The sequence below is a fragment of the Zootoca vivipara genome, chromosome 6 (genome assembly GCF_963506605.1).
Source record: "Zootoca vivipara chromosome 6, rZooViv1.1, whole genome shotgun sequence".
NCBI lineage: Eukaryota > Metazoa > Chordata > Lepidosauria > Squamata > Lacertidae > Zootoca > Zootoca vivipara.
The window spans coordinates 46,800,566-46,818,147 of record NC_083281.1 but is presented as its reverse complement, the minus strand read 5'-3'; the positions used below and the strand labels follow the sequence as shown (position 1 = coordinate 46,818,147).

Sequence of the window (17,582 nt, the reverse complement as noted above, 5' to 3'; positions counted from 1 at the left end):
TGGCCACTGTAACCCTTAAAAAAAAAAAAACACTGGCACATTTAAAAGTATATAAAGGACAGCTGTTGGAGGGGTGTTTGTGGATTTGTGGGTGAGAAAAGGCTTGTACCCTCTTTTTCCCATCTCTTCCACTTTAAATGCCAGCTTCCTGATGCAGCTTTGCCATTTATTTGTTTTTTTAAAAAAATAAAATAAAAATAAAAGTGCAATGACAAAATAAAAAGGTGTTGAGCAGCATAGCATGAAACACACAGTTTGTTCCCATAACCAATTGATTCCTTCTAGGTAACACACTATAAAATCAGAAGTAACTAAAAAATGTCTTTATTGAAAAAAAAGCAGATTATAACATCTAAGGTTAAATGAAATTCTGACTTTTAATATTAAAATAACTTAGGACGATAGCAAGCAGCTTCTTTAGATAAATAAATCTACATTTCCCAACTTTAATTCTTCAACAATCAAGGAAACCAAATGACAAGACAAAAACCCGACAAGTCAATCTATGTACTAACTAAAAGGCCGAAGGTTTTAGAATGATATATACAAACAAGGTTAAACTAACGTATTTGCAGCATGTAAACTAGACACGATATACAAATTGGGCATTTAATATATTTCCTACAAAATAAAAATCAACATTGGTCCAAGTTCTTGGAAAAAAACTATATTCTTTTAAAGAAAATGAAAATAATTCTCAAGAAAAAAACTTAATTTAAGTCAAATTATATACTCTAGTTATGGCATTAGTTGCATGATGAATCACAAACTTTCCTCGGGGCATGAGAAAGCAGTTTTTGTGTGCCTTCTTCGAGCTTTGGTTTAAATTATTGGACTTATTGAAATTCTGAATTTCAGAATGTACACCCTCTATTTTTAAGCAATTCTCTTTTCATTCAAATTCAAAACTACTTTGGTCTTTCCTTTGGAAGCTTATAATTTTAAGGGATATGGTGGATCTTCCAAGTAGGCTGTTTTTTTGCATTTCCCAACAAGAGAGAAATGTGGAAGGCAAAATTCCTGCTTTTTTCATTAATGCAAAGACTAAGCAATGAAACTGAAAGTAGAAAGAATAGAAAAAATCACCAATAAATATTATGGCACAAATGAAAGAAGTGTTCCATCCCTGTTAAAAAAGAATTCTCTTGAAGCAAACATAAAAAGCTGCTTCAAACTCTTTGTCCCTCTAATCCAGCCTTCTAGTGCCCTCCAGATGTTGGAACATAACTCCCATCTGAAGGGCACCAGGTTGGCAAAAGGCTATTCTAGTTCAGTGTTGCTTCCTGACTGGCAGGAATTCTCCAGAGACACAGGCCTTTTGCATCATTTGCTACCTGTTCCTTTCAACTGGATAAGTCTGGGACTGTCTGCACACTGAGCTATGCGCACCCCCCCCCAACTTGAAGCGAGTTTCTTTTTCTACTTTCCAAGGAAAAGAGGTAAAACGTTTCACTCTAATTTCAGTGCACACAATTTCAGAGTTGCTGTGGGAAGCTTTCTGGATGCTTTCTTCTTGACAAAAATAAGGATATCTAAACAAGCTCTGTTTTTCAAAATGGAAAGAAAAAAGTTGGCAAGGCACAGCCCACTGAGCCGTGATCAAATTCCGCTTTCTGTGGAAAAACAGTTTATGGAAAATGACTGCATTCTGGACAGGGCAAACTTGGTCTTGCTAGAAATAAAAAGGTTCAGCATCTATACAACAATACGGAACTGCGTAAAAAAAAAAACCAAAAGACCTGAAATATTTTTAACAAGTGAAATTAAATACTCCATTCCAACAGATGTCAGTTTAGAACAGTAAAAACAGTAGTGTATGTACATAGTGTGGATGTTGTGCTATTCATTGAAAATTAAGGCAGGAATATGAATTAAAAGGTTTGCCACTAATATGCTCAAGGCGCTGGGTAATACAGACTTCCCTGACTTGGTGGCCTTCAGATGTTTTGGACTGCAACTCCCATTGTGATTATAGGGTGGGAAGAGAGGAAGAGAGTTAAATGTAAATGATGGAAGGAGGTTGGTTTCAGGTAGACTGGCCCCAGTCCAGAGAATCACAGGAGAACAGCATACACAATGTTGAGCATACAGCAAGGATAACCAACATAAATGCTGTTGGACTACAATTCCCATCAGCTCAGGTTAGCATGGCCCAATGTTCAGGGATGATGAGAGTTGCAGTCCAACAGCATCTGAAGGTACTTCAATGGCTACCTCTGATGTACCGAGAAACAAAGCATGCTGTACAAGGGATCCAAATATGATGAGGCATTCATCACTCCAGGCTGTGGCATGTGCTAGCCTCCACACCCCAAGCTGGGCCCACTGCATCAAGACTGTTGTTTCCAACACCAAGAGGGCCCAAGCATTATGCTGCATCAGTTCAAAAAGGCTGAAGTTCTTCCTTGCTGGAGAACATGTATATTTTTAATCTATTATACTTTATAATATAAAAAGGGGGCAAAATCTCCTAACTGTTCCTTTGCAATTTATTTTTTCCCTCTATAATTCCAGCAAAACAGTTTGGCAACCTTCCTTGACTGATGCCTTCTAGGTTTTTTTGGACTAGAACTTCCACCAACTCCAGCCAGGGCAGACATGGTGTGTGAAGCCTGCTTTGAGGGGGTTCGATTTGGTTTGCTTTCAAAGTATAACACTGATGTTCTGTTGGCTGCTGTGGCCGACAGCTTTAAAACGAAAGGATCACATTCTTAGTTTTGTTGAAATTACTGGAGCATACAACTGTTTACAGCAGACAGAAATCTGGCCCCCGCATGTAAAAGTGAAAACCAGTTAAAACATGCTTAAGGTCGATAAAGTCTTATGAGTCTACAGAGTTCTGGGTGTTTCGTAGGAGCTCAGGCACAACAGGAAAATATGCACATTTCATGGAACTCTTTGTGTTTGTTGTTATTAAATATCATTTTTACTTCTGCTTGGCCTCCAAGGACATCTCCAAGTAGGTCTGCACACCATAAAATTGTCTCTGGAGAGGCGATGGGTAAAGACTTTCAAGGTGGATTTGGTGAAAATGAAAATTTCAGCATGCCACTGGCAAATCTATCAGTGACTCCCATCTTCTGCCACCCTGTTTTCCAGGGTGATTGGTTCTTGTTACTGAACTGTCCAAACAAGCTGCTCTTGCCAGACATTCTAGGCGATTACACGATGTCTAAATGGCCTTTATTAAATGTGGCATGACCCCACTTGAGCCTGAAAAAAACAGTCGGGGGGAAGGAGGGGAAGAGATGGAACAAATGCCCCTCAGGGCCTCCTTGGAAAACTGTTATATGTGCTTCTCAAGGGTCATTTGTAATATCCTGAAATCAGTTTGAAAATGCTGGGGATTCAATCATTAATAATTTGACCTCCAGAGTTGAGCTTATCAAGAGGCAAGCTGCAAAAATCCAGCATGGGGCAAACCAAATCAAAAGGACCTCTCTGGAAAAAGCGTGTCTGCCACCTGCAACTGAAACCACACCATAAATCTGCTGCCCTTACACACACACAACAAAGGCAACATATGATCTAGTACAGGGGTCCCCAAACTACGGCCCCCGGGCCGGATGCGGCCCAATCGGCCTCCCAATCCGGCCCGTGACGACCCCCGCCGCCCGCTGCCGCCGCCCGCTCTTACAGCGCGCGGCGCGGCGACGATCTTAAAAATTGGCAAAAAATCGCCGAAAATCCTTTGTGCGCATGCGTATGGGCCTCTCCCGACCCAGAAGAGGTCATTTCCGATGCACTTCCAGGTCGGGGGAGGCCCATACGCATGCGCACAAGCGTTTTTCGGCAATTTCTTCCCAACCGTGTGCGTGTGCGCATGCGCACGGGCGCGCACTCCCCCGCCCTCCGGCCCGCTGCACGCGCACTCCCCTGCCCTCCGGCCCGCTGCGCGATCGGCGCGGCGGGCACCGGCCCGCTGTGCGGTAAGTCTGGGGACCCCTGATCTAGTACAATTGCAAAACAAGTAGAATTTTGCTTAGTCAGGAAGTCTTTTAGCTTTTACTCCCATTTCAGCTAATAACTTATTAGCTGAAATGGGTGTAAAAGCTAACAGACTGACCAAAAAGAAAAAAACACTCCAGAATTTGAGGAACTGGGAAGCCACCCCTAGCAGCTGTTTATCTGCCACTAGTAAGCAGGCAGTGATGTCCAGAGTGCCAGGGCCAAGTCATTGCGGGGAGAGACATGTTAAAACAGGAAACTCACTCCTTGGTTGCCTCTTATTAGGCTCCAATGAACAAGGGAGCATCACAAGGCAGGCGGGAACACCTCAGCTCTTAGACAGCCTTTCAGGTTTCTGCATCCCATCTCACCAGCCTTCCTCCCAGACGTTTTAGACTACAACTCCCATTAGTCCCTGCCAGCACACCAATATTACTATTATAAGCAACTTTGCCCATAACTATATAGCTGCCTGCCAGCTCAAGGAGGCTATGAGCTCTCAACCTGCCCTGCAGTCTTGGACTATGTTGTAACTGGATCCGGCCTGCATCCCTAAACTGGTAAAATAATGGGCACCAGAACTCCCACACAAGGGATTCCAAACATCTAAGAAACCCCCTGCAAAAAATGCTTGTGGCATCCATGGTTCCTCAGTGGGTTCAGTTCATGTAATATTCTACAAAGAGCTTCTTCCACATCTCTCTTGCTGGCACTGTATGGAAGCACCGTGGGCTAAGACAATGAATTTCTCCCACACAGAACAACTTCCTTCTCTTAAGTCATGTTTAAATCTGACCACGACTAAAAAACAAAACAAAACCCAATCCTCTCCTGCAACAACCACCCAGACCCTCATATTGTGAGGTCATTCCCCAAAACGCCTCAAGCCAAGATGCAATGAGACCCAGGATAAAAATGTAGCATTGATCCGCTCTCTCTTGCAGCACTGCTGCAAGCAGTTAAGATTCTTGCAAGGACCCAAACTACAATGGGACAAAACTATGACAAACGGATGGCCCTGCCTAGCATAGCACAGAAAACAACACCTCTCGCTGCTCTTTTACAGTTACATCCACGTGGTGCATCATTTTTCAAGTACCCAGTGTCTTGGGAGGAATTATTTAGGCACACACTCTGAGAGGCGCACCTCTCTTTTCAGTCTCAGAAGCAATAAATAAACTTGGCTGCTTTGTCTCTTAAAAGAAGAACTGACAAGTCATCTGTGGAGATCTTCTCCCGCCAACAACGGCCTCCCTCCTGGTTGCAATTTGATGGGGCGTGAAACACCTCAGAGTTCTGTAATGTGCATTGGGTATCCAGGGGGAGGGTGGGGTGGCACTGTCATACTGAGGCGTCTGATGTGACAACCATGGCAAAGCAAGTGCCCCTCTAAAGGATAACAACGGCGGCCTTCTTCGTCATTGAGCTGGAGTCCACAGTCCTAAGAGGAACAAGAGTATGCATATGTTAGACAACTGGGGAAAACTCCTAATGAAAAGAATCACATTTAGGCAGCCCTCACCAACCTGGTTGGCCCTCCATGTGTTTTGGACTACAACTCCCAACAGCCCTTGCTTGTGGCATGGATACTTGAGGGGGTATATTCTCCCACATCAACCATACACCAAGATCTTTCTCATAGTCCCTTCTCCAGATTCTCCTGCCACCTAAAGGGTGGAAGCAGCGCACAGAGCCTTTTCAGTGATGGCTCCCAGCTTCTGGAACTCTCTCTAGGGAAGCTCACCTGGCCCTATCTTAATGTTTAAGTGACGGGCGAAGCTGCCCGTTTCGTTTCCTCAGCCTTTTATCCTTTGATGAATTTTTGCTGCTGCTTCCAGTGCTGCATTTAACTGATGTAAAGTGTTTTCCTGATATAGATTGCTGTTTAATTGTGTTTTAGGAGCTATTGTAAAGCACCCTGACATGTTTTCTAATAAAAATACTGTAAAAATAAAAATGACGGGCGGGTAAGGCACAAGCGCCAAGTTGGAGAAGGCTGGCTTAGACCAAGGCCAAAGAGCCTGCCTTACTCAAGCACCGGAGAAGCTCCAAGGTTTACCTCACAATGGTAACACTCCACGTGGTAATCCCTGTCCATCGACACCACCCGGATGGTCTCCTCGGAACCCTGATTTGAGGAAGGTAACAAATAAGGTATGGCAACATTCTATAATTTCCCCCCCAATGGAAATAGGCCCCTCCCTTTTTATTTTTTGCAGCTTAACAAGAAACTGTCTCTCTTCTTCACCCACTCTTTGCTTCATTTGGGGAGGGGGTTTCTGGGGGCTGGTTCTAGTGGAAGCAGAATTGTTCCATTTTATTCCATTCTTCTAGCAGGCAAGGATAATTCCTTGCAAAATGCTGTGTGCAACTTAAGGCTGAGGTGCAGATTCTCCCCCCACCCCCCACAGAATTAGAGCTTGGTTGGGGCACTCAAGAGGGAAGAAGGGAAGAGCCCATACACCTGCAGGTTGTGAAGAAAAAGCTACACACATCTGGACAGGAGCAAATACTAGCGTCTCGGGGTGAGTGGGGAGAGGCGCTCTGTGCCATGCAGATATTTTATCTGCTGGCCTAGGAAAAGGTTATCATACAGTTTCTCAAGTCTCGCCTAAGAGAACCACCTAACAGTTTGTGCCCAGTACGTTGCTGACTCTTCACCAATGACCCAGGAGTGGCTTTTAGAGAAAAACGGAACGGATGTTGCTGTGGTTGATTGCTATCCAGGTGCACTTATTTAGGCTGCACACATTTACTGGTAGCCAGGAAAGCATGTCAGGGCCTTGTAGTCAACACATTCGACATCACCAGCAATAAGCAATTCTGTTCAGCACATTGTATTCGTTTGCACCACCATGTAATAAACAAAAAGAAACTCAATGAATACTCTCTGGCTGTCAGCTGTAGTTGGGGGCCTTTGCTTCAGACAATTTGAAATGCTTATGGAGGTGAGTAGCTAAATCCCATGAAAGAAGAGGGCACATTTTTTGTTTAAAGAACAGACCCCTGTCAAACAGTTCCAAAGTCAGCCTGAGTTGAGATGCGGTTAGGACATCAGGTCTGTAGACAACGGATTTTCTTTGCAGTCCAGAAGGGAGCAGATCCACCTTAAAAGGCTGTATAATCTCTGCCGCGAACAGGCAGGTGGATTTTACTAGAAACCTTGCTAACCTACCTTTGAGTGAGTCAGAGAGGGGGATGTGGAAGAACCTGCATTTGAGACAACCACATGTCGCTTGCTTCAAAGTAGCCCTAGAACGATCTCATCATTTTCATTGTATGTGTGCGAGCACCTTAATTCTATGTCAGCAAAGTTCAAACAACACTTTTAAAGTGTCGCCTTCTTAGTAAATTTAAGGAGGCATAGGGAAGGCTGCAAAGTATATGCAAATGGAATACCATACCTGTGCTGGTAAAATGGGCTGGTTACAGGAAGCACATTTTGGTGCAAAAACCCTAGTATGAAAAGAGAAAGTATGTCACACTCTTGTTTAATAAAGAAAGCAAAATAAATTTTAAGAGAAGGGTGGGAGAATATGAAAGCATTTTAACTACAGCTAAAGTTTGGGGTCCCTATTGCAGAAGTCTTGCTCAAGCAGTCTTCTCTTTTGTCTCAACTCCAAAATACCCAGTTGAGGAGGCACCCTTTCCCTTATTAATAAATTCACAACGTATCATCACTAAGAGCAAGCAGAATTTCTCAACCTGTAAGCAGGTGTTGGGCTCGCTAGATGTTGTTGAACCACAACTCCCATCAACCCCTGCAATCATGGCCAATGGGCAAGGAAGATGGAGGTTGTAGTTCAGTAACACCTGGAGGGTTAGAGGTTCCCCACACCTGTTTCAGGGGCTGGCATTCTAAACTTTTATGAGGTACTGGGTTCAATAGTCTAAACTGGCCTCTCCCAACCAAGATGCTTTTGACTACAACACCCATCAGCCCCAGCATTGTATGGCCATACTACCTGGGGCTGATGGGAGTTACACTCTAAAACATCTGGAGGACCCCAACTTAGAGTAGGCTGGCTAGGAATGTTAACAGACTGCTGGATCGGGCTGTTTTTGGAGTGGTCAGCCAGGACCCAGCCACCAGTAGCCTTAACCTCCATCAATTGGCCAATCCTCTTTTAAAAGCTATTCAAGTTGATGGCCATCAGTGCATCTTGAGGGGATGGGGTGGAATTTCATAATTTAACTATTTATTATGTAGGGCAATGTTTCCTTTTATCTGTTCCAAGTCTTCCAACACCCTGCTTCATTGGGTGTTCCCAAAAGTTCTAGTGTGGTGAGAGAGGGAGAAAACTTTTCTCTAACCACTTTCTCTACACTGCACATAATATTATACACCTCTAGCATGCCTTCCCTTATGTGCCTTTTTTTCTAAACTAAAAAGCCCCAAATATTTTAATTAACACACCTTGGAAGAGGAGGGGAGACCTCTGGTTTGGCTCACCTGATGTTTGGCAGTTTTCCCCAAACCACACAAAACCTGCCTCACAACTGACATCACATGTGTTCTTTCTGAGCAGAGACTGAAAGGAGATTGTACAGAGCCCAGCTGGGAGCCTCAACTTTTGTAGGTCTGATACATCAAGCCCTTCAAAGACCACTGATGCTTTGCCTCCTCTTTGGTACTGTAAAAAAGCCCTTTAAAACTGGAGCAGGCAGGTGCTATTGGACTACAACTTCCATCATCCCTGACCACTGGGCCATGGTGGCTGTGGTGGATGGGCATTGCAGTCCAATAACATCTGGAGGATATCATGTTGGCTCTCCCTAATTTAAAAGGGTGCATTCAAGGCTCAGGACACCTCCTTGTTTAATGCCAGCCTGGCATTCAAGAGCATCTGCTGGAATGTGCAAAATTATTGCAAGGCCTTCTCTCCCTTGGCCCCATTTACTCCCCAGTATTTGAATTTGATTTAACACTGGATGATGCTTTCTTCTTGGTGCCGTTTTGCAATACCTGAAAGCAACAACCAGCCCTTCCTCATCTCATGCACAGTCCGTCCCCCCTCTTCCTTGTCCCCCCCAACATACAAGGTTCTGCGTTCTCACGTGTGATAGTCTTTCACACAGTAAATATTGTTCTCCACATCTACAGTGAACGGGACGCCATCTAGACATTCATTGCAGACCACACAACGGAAACAGCCAGGATGGTAGGACTTCCCCAAGGCCTGCAAAATCTGGAAAAGAAACAAAGACAACCCCAAAATAAATTCTCATCCACTTGGAGGTATATTACCTACACAACAGCTACTACGAAATGGGTTGGCGTTTGGGAAAAGAGCAGCAACACAGTGGTGAAACATCTGCTTAGCATGCAGAAGATCCCAGGTTCAGTCCCTGACATTGCCAGGTAGAGCTGGTTGTGTTCCCTGTCTAACTAAGTCACTGCCAGCCAGTGTGGGCAATATTGAGTTAGACCAATGGTCTGATTCAGTACAAAGGCAGCTTGCTGTGTTGTTCCCCTGCTTTTATTGAGCTCTCCACAGTGACCCCAAGGTCTAGTCGGTTACTGCAAGCTAAGACTCCATCACTGTATATGTGAAGTCTCTCCTCTCACTGCCTCCGCCAAAATCCCAACAACATGAAGGCACCTTAATCAATCTTGAAGTATTGTTGGCATTTCAGGAAGGAAAGGAAACTTCTTAAGGTGTGTGTGTACACGTTTGGGTGGAGGGGAAGTAAAAGAGGGGAACAGAAACCACACACCCCCGCCTAATATGCTGCACATTTTAGAAGCCTCTCCTCTTACCATTTCCATTATGAGGTGTCCACAAATGAAGCACTTGTCTGCAGTTTGCTGAAAACCTGAATACTGTTCAAGAAAGAAAGGGAGGGAAAAGGAAAGATGGTTACTTGCTTCCTTACTCTCTCTTGCTTGTTTTGTTTTACCTCCCGAAGCTCCCCACTCCAACAATAAGGTAAGCCAGCCAAATCTTGAAGGGCAACTGCCAATCTGGAAACATGGATGCAAAAGCCCTCTAAACACTCATCTTCAGAAGGAGAATAATTATTCTGAGATTCTGCATGCAGAAACTGACCCTTAATGCAGAATTATGATATTGAAAAAGCAAATTTTTGGTGACTTTTGCTCAGGGGGTTTCTTTGAAAACACACAGGAGATAACTGATATAGTTTGGAAATGAAGAAGAGACAGGCAGCAACACTTTTACAATAATAGATTATACATAATAAATACATTGCACGCCAAAAAAAGAGAGGATAGACTGACAGTAACATATAATGAACTAATAAAACTGAGCATCCTTGAGTTAAATTCAGCAAAGTAAAATGGTGGTGGTGAAACAAACACAGTGGCTGGTCAAACTGCACCTAATATGGTTGCATCCTTGCCATGGCCGTTGTTCCAGGGCAGATTTCACAATCAGATTACACACACACACACACACACACACACACACACACACACACAGTATATTAGTTGTAACTGTATTTTCGCAAAACTTTTTGAGAAAAAGGAAAGAGAAAGATTCTAAAAAGAGACAGCCCAACATGAAGCTTGCAGGAGATACAGAATATTGACATGACATTTGGCCAAGGAATTAGCTTGCTGATGTCTCCAACAACTTACAGTAAGCATCTTGGAGGAGGAAGAGGAAGAGGATCAGGTCCATGTTATTTTTCTTTTTATTAAAAAAACAAAAACAAAAAAACTGCCCTCCCTATGTCACTTACTAATGTTTCCAGCTAAGGGAAAGACGGTGGGATTAACCATTTTTGCTTTTGCACTCATATCCCACAATTTTACAATAGCAAGTACCAGGTATGTTGAGTGGCAGGTAGCCAAGCCTGATCTCTTTTGCCACACAGCGCAGGAAGGCCTTGAGGTGGAGAAGAAAACAGGGGCCCCATCCCTTCCCTTGAACACTCTCCCTCTCTTTGGAAAGCTTGTCCTGCATTATCAGGCTCCTTTCCAGGCTGCCTGGAACCCCAAACAGGAGTACTTCCCATATGGGGAGAGGATATGTTTTGTTACAATTGAAATGGTAGAGTTTAGTTGCAGAAAATGAGAGAGGCTAGTTAAAGATAAGATATTGCATTTTCTCAGCCTCCCTCAAAATGTAAACATACATTTGTAAGCAGAGTGTGCCAGACAAGCGCTTTGAACACCAAAATGACCGGCCCACCACAACCTCTGTGAAATTCCAGCCGGCTAATCTTTAAACACTTATTTGCTAGGGGATGGACTTTACCTCACCTTCCTTCAGTCCAATGTAAATATGATGCCACACGACTGCCCTCTTCTCCCATGCAGAAGGGGTGCTCCACTAATGGCACAGCACTACCCTGTCAACAATGCACTGGTCTGACTTAAGCCACCGCTTAGTCCAGCATTTGATTATTTGAACCAATTTGGGGCTATTGCAGTGATCACTTCTGTGGGGTGTGTGGGTGGAAGTGTATCCTGTAGATAAGACATGGAACACAGTACAAGGGCAGGAAAAGAGGTGAACTTGTCTAGACCACGTCAAATGGCCTTGAAAGCATGGTGAAGGCAGGGGTGTGAGGCCAAGCATCTAGTCAGTGTGTGGGTGTAGGTGCTTGCACGCACACACTAACACATACAAAAATGCAGGAGGTGAGTGCAATAGAAAAGCAGCTACTTTAAAATAAACTACAACAAGGTGGATTTCAACAAACAAATTCAAGCCTCCACAAATCTTTAAAATTGCAGCAAATCAAAATTGCTTTTGACCTAAAGCTGATTTTGGATCCAAGATTCTACACAGGTGTGCATACACCTGTGTTTTTAAGGGAATAATTGTTCCTTATTATCCATTTTTATTCTTTATTACTCTGTTGCTTCTCTGCACTGTATTCTGTGCCATTTTGTTTTTTCGCACACCCTGTACCAGGCTAAACATGCCCAACTCCCTCAACCATTCCTGAAACCAAGACTTACGAGGAATGGTTTAGGGAGTTGGATATGTTCAGCCTGAAAAAGAGGAAATTGAGAGGAGATATTCCAGCCATCTTCAAATATCTAAAGGGCTGTCACATGGAGGAGGGAGCATGCTTGTTTTGTCCTGCTCTGGAGGGTAGAACCCAAACCAGGCATCCCCAAACTGCGGCCCTCCAGATGTTTTGGCCTACAACTCCCATGATCCCTTGCTAACAGGACCAGTGGTTGGGGAAGATGGGAATTGTAGTCCAAAACATCTGGAGGGCCGAAGTTTGGGGATGCCTGACCCAACCAATGACAAGAAAGGAGATTCTGAATAAACATCAGGAAGAACTTTATGACAGTAAGAGCTGTTCAACAGTGAAGCAGACTCTATTAGAAGGTGGTTGACTCTCCTTCCTTGGAGGTTTTTAAGCAGAGGCTGGATGACCATCTGTCATGGATGCTTTAGCTGAGATTCCTGCATTACAGGGGGTTGGATTCTACAATTCCATGAAGTAATCCCAAATTATGTTATCAAAAGTAAATTAAGCAAGTAGTTTTGAATGCCCACTTGCTTATTCTATATCAGGGGTCCCCAAACTAAGGCCCGGGGGCCGGATATGGCCCAATCGCCTTCTAAATCCGGCCCGCAGACGGTCTGGGAATCAGCATGTTTTTACAGAAGTAGAATGTGTCCTTTTATTTAAAATACATCTCTGGGTTATTTGTGGGGCCTGCCTGATGTTTTTACATGAGTAGAATGTGTCCTTTTATTTAAAATGCATCTCTGGGTTATTTGTGGAGCATAAGAATTCGTTCATATTTTTTCCCAAAATATAGTCCAGCCCCCCACAAGGTCTGAGGGACAGTGGACCGGCCCCCTGCTGAAAGTTTGCTAACCCCTGTTCTATATACATAACTATGGCTGTAACTCTTATATATGTAGCCTTGTTATGGAGAATGGATTTAAAAATAAAGACACATCTTGACCAGATCTATTTAGTCTTACATGCTAAAATGGATGTAGTCGTCTTCCTACCAAGGAACATGGGAGTGTTTGGCCTCACAACATCTTTGTAAGTTAGCCGGGAAAGCTGTTCTTTTTGAAAAGTGTGCTAGAATTCAAGACTGCAGTGAGCAGGGATTTAACTCAAATCCAATATCCGGGGGTGGGGGGAGCATGCTTGGCAGCTGTGGGGTGCCTATCAGCAGGTGAGGCCCAACAGACTTTTCCATAGCCCAGCATGAACTGAGTGAGTACCCAGGGTGCTTTGGGGCCCCTCAGCAGATGAGTCCATTGGAAATGTTTCCCTGAAAAATCGAAAGCAATAACGTAGAGTTGCCCTACACTTTTAAGGAATCACCAAGATCTTCTCTGCTGTCTTCCCTTCTTGCTTTGCTCTCCTCCTTTTTATCCCACCAGGAAAATGAAGCACCAGCCTCCAGAAGGCATGGGCTTCTGGCTATAGCGGTGACCATCTGGCCAGCATGTTTCATGAGGCCATGACCTCAGGGCTGAAGAGGAACAGGTGGGAAGGGCAGACGGCAAAGGATTATCAATGGTGTAAGCCTAGCTAATTCTCCAGGCCTGTCACTGTGAATTTAACTGAACCATCTGGCTGTCATTTGATAAGAAAGGCAAAGGACCATTTATTGATTAATAGGGGACAGAACTCCTGAAGAATCGAATGGCCTTGGAGGCAGGTTGAAATCATTTATGGTCCCTGGATAGCCATAAATTATGCTATTTAGTGGAGGAAAGAGGGAAGCTGATACAAAATCTATGTTCTATGTGACTAAACCAATTGCATTAAGCCCATATTTTGTGTTTAATGGAAGAATTGAGTTTGTAAAGGGGGGGAGGAGGTGTCTGTAAAAGATGATTTTCCCACTTAAGAAAATCGCTACAAATTCAACAACTGTTTTGGGGTTTTCTGGCCTGTTCTGGATTTAACACCCATCTCCCTGCTGTGTACCCATTTGGTGGCCAGAGGAAGGCTCAGCTGTCAGAGATGACTGGAAGGACACCTCCAATCAAACTCACTCTGAATAGCTGCCCTAGCATAAAGCTTTGGATTGCTGTGTTAGGCAGTAAGCCACTCAGGCAACAATGTTACTGAGCAACATTATACAAATCTGATGGATGGATGGATTTGAAATTTACTGATTTGAATTCACTGTTTCAAATTCAAATTCACTGATTTGAAATTTAGCCCTGAATATATACTTACTAATTTTGAACACACTGTATTTTATACAGACTAAAAAGAATCTGATACAGTTTATATGTATCTAATCGTATAAACAGAACATCTAATCATTTAATATTAAAACAGACTCAATATAAAATACACAGAAGACATACTCCTTCTCTCTACGTTTTGTGGATGAATTGTTTATGGGTGTTTGTTTGTTTTTAAATTGAATTATCCATCTATGAAATGTTGCTTCAAAGGGGAGAACACAATCTCTTATTTTTCCTCTTCTTTTTAATTTTTATTTCTGTAAAGCATACATAGGAAAAATTTGCGATTGGTGATGCATATACTACATTGTTGTGTATTGTTGTGTGTTGTATATTGGAGTAGGTTGTTGTGTAAGTTAATGTTGATTGCTGAATAAAGTTTATTTTTAAAACAAAGCAAACACAACCACGGATTTTCATACATTTAGCGAAGAACAGAAAAGGCAGAGGCTAGAAAGGGAAGCATCTTAACCTCAGGATTTCCTCTGAGAAAATGCTCTAGAACACCTTTTCAGTTCATTATCATGCAACCTTTGTACCTCCTTGCCTGGGGTTCTAGATCAGCCCCCACCCCAACCAGCTGCAACTCCTTAAGCCAAAACTACCAATTTGGACTACAACTGCCTACAGCTCCAGCCGGAATGTCTGTGACGCTGCAGTTCAAAAGACCTGGAGGGCACTAGGCTGGGGAAGATGATCTAGACCAGGGTCAGCAAACTTTTTCAGCAGGGGGCTGGTCCACTGTCCCTCAGACCTTGTCCCTCAGACAGGACTATATATTTTTTTGGGGGGGGGGATGAGTGAATTCCTATGCCCCACAAATAACACAGAGGTTATTTTAAATAAAAGGACACATTCTACTCATGTAAAAACATGCTGATTCCCGGACCGTCTATTTAGAAGGTGATTGGGCCGGATCTGGCCCCTGGGCCTTAGTTTGCCTACCCATGACCTAAGCCTAAAATGCTCTCCCTCGCTCTCTGTGTGTGATGGCTTGTATAAACCCCCCAACCCCAAACATATCCAACGTCTATAAATTGTGAAGTGAAATGCAGAGTGCAAACAATAAACCCTTCTGAGGCTCCTGACACAGCATAACCACTATTTATTTGAATGGCTTTGTCAGCATTTAAAAGACCTTTGACAATACCCATAATGACATCACCACACACCTAGCCTAGGATAATGATTCAGATAATGCAGGCTTGCACATGCAAAGTGCTTTACAATTCAGAACTTCTCACAAGAAAACCCCATGACTGTCTCACTGTTGAGCAGAAATCTCCCATCGAGAGTTTGCTCCAGAGAATACAGAGAGACAGCGTCCCTTCAGTCTGCTTACATTTCACCCTGTGTTTGGACCTCAATTTTATAAAGGATTGTTTGGTCCAATGTGCAAAAAGCTCTGCTAAAATAATCACGGCTTTGAGTATAAATCCTTCATCATAAAGAGAAATAACTCCCATCTTTTTCAGGCCAGTCTACCTTTTCCTTCACTCTGCATGTGTTTTCTGCATTCTTACAACCAGTGCCCTCCATCATTACTTTTTCCCACTTGGGCTTTTTGTTTTGTTTTTGCAGTACAGGGAAAAAAATCATGCTGATTTAACACTGCACAAGTCACCGGCAAGCTCCTCTGTGCCTGGAAATTCCCCCTTTATGCTTTTTTTAAAACAAAAAACAACTTTGATAGGCAGACCTCCCAGTTTTGCCCAGAGGCTAAAGGAACTGAAAATCTAAAAACTGACTACATGGCTGGCTGCTCTCCTGTTATCTACTCCAGCCACAGGGTGCCTCCCCATCTGATCTCTTGCAGATCAATTTCTTTTGCCTTTCTTTTTGCAGATGAGCTCACTTCTCTTTCTCCTTACCACTGTTTTACACCCTATGAGGCATTTTTGTTAAATGGGACATAGCAATATAAAAATTAAGTAGTCCCAAAGAAGGGAAAATAATACATAGAATCTTAAGAGTTGGAAGGGGATCCCAAGGGTCATCTAGTCCAACCCCCTGCAATGCAGGAACCTCAGCTAAAGCATTCATGACAGATGGCCATCCAACCTCTGTTTAAAACCCTCCAAGGAAGGAGAGTCCATCACCTCTTATGGAGTCTGTTCCACTGCCAAACAGCTCTTACTGTCAGAATTCCCCCCCCCCCGAATGTTGAGTCGGAATCTCTTTTCTTGCAACTTAAAGCCATTTGTTCAAGTCCTACCCCCCAGAGCAGGAGAAAATAAGCATGCTCCCTCCTCCATGTGACAGGTATTTGAAGATGGCTATCATATCTCCTCTCAGTCTCCTCTTTTCCAGGCTAAACATACCCAGCTCCTTCAAGCGCTCCTCATAAGCCTTAGTTTCCAGACCCTTGTTCATCTTGGTTGCCCTCCTCTGCACACGTTCCAGCTTGTCAACATCCTTCTTAAACTATGGTACCCAGAATTGGACATAGTATTCCAGGTGTGGTCTGACCAAGGTAGAAGAGAGTGCTACTATTACTTCCCTTGATCTGGACACTATACTTCTGTTGGGGCAGCCTAGAATAGCATGTGGATTAATCTGTTCCAGACAGTCCGCGGAGTAGTTAAACTGAAGCATTCATAAACTGAAGCAAACTTTTCCATTGAAAGTAATGGAAAGTGGGTCCGCGGAGTACTCAACCTGAAGCGTACTTAACCCGAAGCATGGGTGTAATTGGTTCCGGAAGTCTGTTCATAAACTGAAGCGTTCATAAACTGAAGTGAAGTAATGGAAAGTGAATTAATCCGTTCCAGATGGGTCCACAGCGTTCATAAACCGAAAATTCGTAAACCGAGGTGTTCATAAACCGAGGTTCCACTGTAATATATGAGACCCCTAGGATACCAAAGCATACTACAGAACAATCTACATAGTAACAGAGAACTCAATTCACCAAATGCTGATCCTCAGGCAGCCAAAATATACAGAAGGAGGAATGTATCAATAGGCTTTGGGGAACTCCAATGTTGCCAGACATACAACTTTAGGACAGGAAAAAAACAATGGGATACCCACCACTGGGTGGGGAATGGGAATGGTCTGGAAAGGGACGTGGTTGGCACCCTGAAGTCCACGCTGCAACATTCTGTTGCAGGTCCCACTTGTGATGGGCCAATGGCAAGAGAGTTTATTGAAGCTCCAATTCTGTAGATATTTCCAATCTCACAGCTGCCAAGCCCAACTTATAATTGGCCGACTACATCTCTCAGACTGTACTGACAACTTAAAATGTAAATGAGATGCAGCTTTAATTCCTAGCATCATGAAAGCCTGGTAATGAGCTCTAGTCCTCCAGCTCCTGCCATGGACCTCATTGCCAGACACTCTGTCTGCTTCAGTGCAGTGTGGAAAACATCTCCTCAATCTTTTGCCAGTATCAACAGTGAGTTATTTGGCTTTTCTTTAACCTGGTATTTAAAGGCAAGTGGGTGGAGAGCACCCAAGTTGTTCCTGATT

The 17,582-nt window shown here is 43.5% G+C and overlaps 1 protein-coding gene across 4 annotated transcripts in view; it reads right to left on the bottom strand.

Moving 5' to 3' along the window:
• Positions 1 to 3,779: 3,779 nt before the first annotated feature.
• Positions 3,780 to 17,582, bottom strand: part of WTIP (WT1 interacting protein) — a 54,898-nt gene continuing 41,095 nt past the window's right edge. The window contains exons 4-8 of one of the 4 annotated variants that reach the window (XM_060275903.1): positions 9,710 to 9,772; positions 9,007 to 9,137; positions 7,353 to 7,404; positions 6,008 to 6,076; positions 3,780 to 5,389 (exon numbers count right to left, since the gene is read on the bottom strand). In XM_060275903.1, coding sequence (XP_060131886.1) covers positions 5,237 to 5,389; positions 6,008 to 6,076; positions 7,353 to 7,404; positions 9,007 to 9,137; positions 9,710 to 9,772 — 468 coding nt within the window. In that variant the 3' untranslated portion in view covers positions 3,780 to 5,236. Of the gene's footprint in view, positions 5,390 to 6,007; positions 7,405 to 9,006; positions 9,138 to 9,709; positions 9,773 to 17,582 lie in introns of those variants that run through there. The other 3 variants (XM_035118060.2, XR_009557763.1, XR_009557764.1) reach the window with 3 other exon arrangements.